Source organism: Coregonus clupeaformis, chromosome 26 (assembly GCF_020615455.1).
Source record: "Coregonus clupeaformis isolate EN_2021a chromosome 26, ASM2061545v1, whole genome shotgun sequence".
NCBI classification, from domain to species: Eukaryota; Metazoa; Chordata; class Actinopteri; order Salmoniformes; family Salmonidae; genus Coregonus; species Coregonus clupeaformis.
The window spans coordinates 32,942,319-32,947,090 of record NC_059217.1 but is presented as its reverse complement, the minus strand read 5'-3'; the positions used below and the strand labels follow the sequence as shown (position 1 = coordinate 32,947,090).

The following is a 4,772-nucleotide window of genomic DNA, read 5'->3' as shown; positions in this document are numbered from 1 at the left end:
GTGTTATTTTAGTGTTCCCTTAATTTTTTTTAGTAGTGTATTTCAATGGAGAAAGCATCCGAGCGAGGGAAACAGCGCCCCTCTGTCTCTGTATGTGTAGGCCATCTATCTTATGCTGTCTCGTCCTTTAGGCCTATATACAGTACCACGGTCGCAAGGCGAACTAACAGGTTATAGAGCAAACAACGCAATTGTCACAACACATAGGTTGTAATATGGCTTTTCTTTCTGGCTTCCCCAGTGATTTTACCCACGCACCGCTACTGAACTAAACTGTCTCTCAGTTCACACTCAGATACTGTTGCCTCTGTGTATTTTGGGCTGCCTTTACACTGGCAGGCCAATTCTCTTGCATTGATTTTTAAGTCGCAGGCAGCGCTACCTTATCAAGAGACCATGGGCAACCATGAGCCGGACTCATGTCTCCTACATCCACACCCTGGCTCAACCCTAACCCTAGTTATAACCTTAACCCTAAACTCATGTCCACACCCTGGCTCAATGCTAACCCTATACTCTTAGAAAAAAAGATGCTATCTACAACCTAAAATGGTTCTTCGGCTGTCCCCATAGGAGAACCCTTTGAAGAACCCTTGTTGGTTCCAGGTAGAACCATGTTGGGTTCCATGTAGAACTCTTTCCACAGAGGGTTCTACATGGAATCCCAAATGGTTCTACCTGGAACCAAAAACTGTTTTAACTGGAACCAAAAAGGGGGACAGCCGAAGAACCCTTTTGAACCCTTTTTTCTAAGAGTGTAGACATAACCTTAACCCTAACCCTAACACATTAAAAGAACACTGATGGTCCTCCTTTTTGCAAGCATGGACACTCACGACATTCAAACAGACATCTGACAAAGACCTAAAAATGTCAGAACTCTTTAAAATACTTATTTATTACAATAGAACACTGTATACCCGTTAACATTATAGAAAATCCCAAACATGCAAATTATTTATCTGTGTTCTAATGAATATACATTCAGACCTGCTGCTGGGATCATCAGTGTCAGATTTTTATCAGAATAAATACTTAATACCACTTTCCTCACCAGCATATTAGTGTTAAGGTTCTCTCGGATTGAAATATCAGTTGAAACCCACTCCAGTTCTAACATCACAAATAAATAAATGAATGCTCATTGCACTGCCATTACTGTTCTGCCAAAATATAATGGTGATTTGCCAGAAAATTGACATGAAACAGATCTCCTCCTGTTTTCTAGATCTTGTGGAGTCCAAAGAAGCTGGCATGATGAGCGTGGCTGAGCATGGCTGGATGGGAGACGTTCACATAGACCCAGTCCTGCTTTTCCAGCTTCAGTGTGGATCCCAGGTAACTCCCCGAGGTCCAGACAAACCCATGAGAGCCCAGGCTGCAGTAGCTCTCCCTGTGCCCCTCCATCAGGGTGAGAGACTTGAGATTCCCTGGCCTTCTCACAAACACAGAGTGAACCAAGGTGTCTGTAGGGGTGCAGTGATTGGCTTCAAACTGCACCCGGGAGTAGATGTGGTAGAGCCCAGTCTCGTTGACCTGCAGACCGCCGTCACGATAGACCACGCCCCCCTCTGTGAAGGCCCGCCCCGCCTTGGGCTCCCAACGCAAGGTATTCTGTGAAACATCCTTCTCAATCCGGCCTGAGGGAGACAGCAGGGAGAATGGCGTTAGAGATGACACTCCACTGAACCTATTGTACATCAGAAGTGCATGCTTAATTCAATTAATCAAGGTCCTGATGAGCAGCTGATTACTAGAATCAGGTGTGTTAGAGCAAGACTGGAGCAAAAGCCTACACATGGAAACAAAGTAGTTAACCTGCCCCCAGCCAGAGCCGGCCCAGCCTTTTGGGAGCCCTAAGAAAAATTTTGTTGCCCCCCCCTTTTTTAGTGGACCCCCTTTTGATGGCGGAGAGAAAAAAAATGAAGTTTTAGAGTTAATTCAATTATACACATTTTGCCATGGGGTGGAGAGCAGAGTTTTGCAGTTTCATAACTAATTTCATTTCATTCTAATCATTTTGCCATGGGGCGGAGAGTTATTTTGCAGTTTTACAGCTAATTTCCTGCAACTCTACTCATTTTGCCATAGGGTGGAGATAAAAAAAAATCGGTTTTGAAGCTAATTTCCTGTAATTCTACACATGTTGCCCTTACTTATGCCATGTTAATATGATATCTGAGTGAGAGTGACTAACAAAGTCAATGTGGGCCCCCTGGAGGTCAGGACCCCTGGGCACGTGCCCTGCGTGCCTGGTCGGTAAATCGACCATGATTACTACAAGTTTAGATAGCTGGCTAGACCAACTTATCAATACATTAAAAATTGGCTGACATGGGCTAATTGAGAGACTGTCAGTGACTGACATAACAAAATAAAAATTGCTGATGCACAACCAAATTTAGAAATTGCACCTTATGCATTCTACTATTCTAACTCTCAACTGTAATTTGAAACCCAGATTTGAATTTGTTTGGGTCTGTGGCCCCCTAGTAGCCGCGGGGCCCTGAGCAGTCACTTATGTCGCTTAGTGGCTAGGGCCGGCTCTGCCCCCAGCTTACCTATGACATGTGCTGCAGGTCTGCCGGCTGTCTTCCCTCTGTTTGGATCAGTCTCTGGATCAGTCTCTGGAAGGTCACCCACTAGCTTCTCAGGCGCACAACCATCACTCTCAATGTTAATTTCCTATGAAAAAAGAAGAGAGAAATCTCATTGCCACATCACATTAGCACACATGTACACACACACACACACACACACAAGTACACACAAGATTTTTCGCATCAATATAACATTTTGTGGTTAAGAAAGTTTGCGGTAAGATACACTGAACATCAGCTCTTCTCTGAATGTGTGAGTGATGAATTTCCTGTAGCACTGCTGGACTGGTGACCACAACTCTGAACAGATTCCGGTCTTGGCTGAGGTCTTTAAATGTCACTGCTACTTAATAATCTGAGATGCAGAGGCAGCAAGAAAAGTTAAAGGCTGTTTTGCCTATTTTCCATCTACACTTTACCCCTGTCTGTCTGTCTGTCCCCTACCCCTCACCAGTCTCCCACTCCCTTTCCAGTGGTCACAATAATCATCAAGGTGATAATTAAATGGTAGGAGGCATCTTTTTTAGTTTCATAGTTTTTTCTTCTTGTTGCTACAATGTTGCATTTTGTTACTATATGTCTCTGTTTTCCTCATCAGTAAGTTAAGATGTTTTAGCCAACAACAAAAACAATGAAAGGCAATGAGATACTAAATATGAACTACCACAAATTCCTCAATGTGTCTATTTCATTGATGGTTTTGGCAGAGGATCAGTGCAGTGTCATAACAAAGAGAGATGCTCTGAGATCATACAGAAAGAACATTATGAGACAGAGAAGTGACAAGATACAGAGACCCTTTGATACAAATGGAAATCAGAGAGCAGACTTGCTCCAGGAGAACCCCACCCAAACACTGAGCCCCACCCAAACACCCACCCTCACCTGTTGTATCCCATCGAGTTGAGTCTGTAGCTTGATTATCTGGTAGGCACCCAGTCCTAAAGCCCCAAACACCAGCAGCAGCAGAAACAGCAAAGCCACAGCCAGGCTCCAGGAGCCAACCCCCCTGGCCCTGCCCCGCTCCCTCACTCTCTCGTGAGCAGGAGGGAAGGACCAGCAGGGCAGCATGCCTGGAGGTTGGACCGACGGCTGTGGACCTCCACCACTGTCCACTAGAAACACCTGGGGGTATGGATAGCCCTGTGTACCGTTCATGGTGCAGAGTGTGTGAGAGAGGAGCGTGAGTGTGTGTGTCGCCTCTGTGTGCAGGAGGTGTGTGCTTTTATCTGAGCACCTCAGTCTTTAAAAAATTCAGCAACTGGAACCCACAGCTTCCACCCACACACACTGGGTGGGTCTGTGATAAGCTAACACCACCTCTCACTCATGCTCTCCATCCGCTCCTCTCTCAAAATGAAACTTAGCCAGGTTACTGGCGCTGTTGCAGGACAAGTAGATAATGATGAGCTCCAGTGGAGACTCCTCAGAGGAGGAAAAATGGTAAAACATTGAAAAAGTTATCCCTTTTAGATAAAACTATACTAAATATATTCACGTCACCAAATAATTGGTACATTGACTTCAACACAAGACCTAGGAGGCTCTTGGTTCTCACCCACTTCCATAGACTTACACAGTAATTATGACAACTTCCGGAGGATGTCCTCCAACCTATCAGAGCTCTTGCAGCATGAACTGACATGTTGTCCACCCAATCAAATGATCAGAGAATGAATATAGTACTGAAAGCATAAGCTACAGCTTGCTAGCACTGCAGTGCATAACATTTGGTAAGTAGTTGACTCAAAGAGAGAGAAAGACAATAGTTGAACAGTTTTCAACAAATTAATTTCTTCAAAAATGATGGAGAAGAAAGAGAGAGAGAGAGAGAGATTTTGTCATTTCTTTTCACTTTCAGTTTCACTTACATAGCTAACAAATGCAGCTGGCTAGTTTAGTTACTCAAACACCCTGCTCAAACAGAGGGATGCTATGCTAGCTGGCTGGCTATGACTATCCAACACAACACTGGAACTCTTCCAAGTCAAGGTAAGCTTTTGGTATTAATTAATTTTCCACTGGGGCCCGCCGGTGTAACTGCTTACAGATTATACACTGTAATGTTACGGCATGATTGTAGCGGCTTTACTAACGCATTAGTTCTATTAGCTATGTTGACTAGGACGTTACTTTAGCTAATATGGGGACAACGATGTAGGCTGTGTGTAG

The 4,772-nt window shown here is 44.3% G+C and overlaps 1 protein-coding gene across 1 annotated transcript; it reads right to left on the bottom strand.

Annotated features, from left to right (window-relative positions):
- Positions 1 to 928: 928 nt before the first annotated feature.
- LOC121539881 (tumor necrosis factor ligand superfamily member 6-like) lies at positions 929 to 3,788 on the bottom strand. The gene is made up of 3 exons (XM_041848530.2): positions 3,486 to 3,788; positions 2,562 to 2,685; positions 929 to 1,640 (listed from the first exon to the last, which is right to left on the bottom strand). The coding sequence occupies exons 1-3, from the start codon at positions 3,756 to 3,758 to the stop codon at positions 1,225 to 1,227; spliced, it is 813 nt and encodes a 270-aa protein (XP_041704464.2). The 5' UTR covers positions 3,759 to 3,788; the 3' UTR covers positions 929 to 1,224.
- Positions 3,789 to 4,772: the final 984 nt, after the last annotated feature.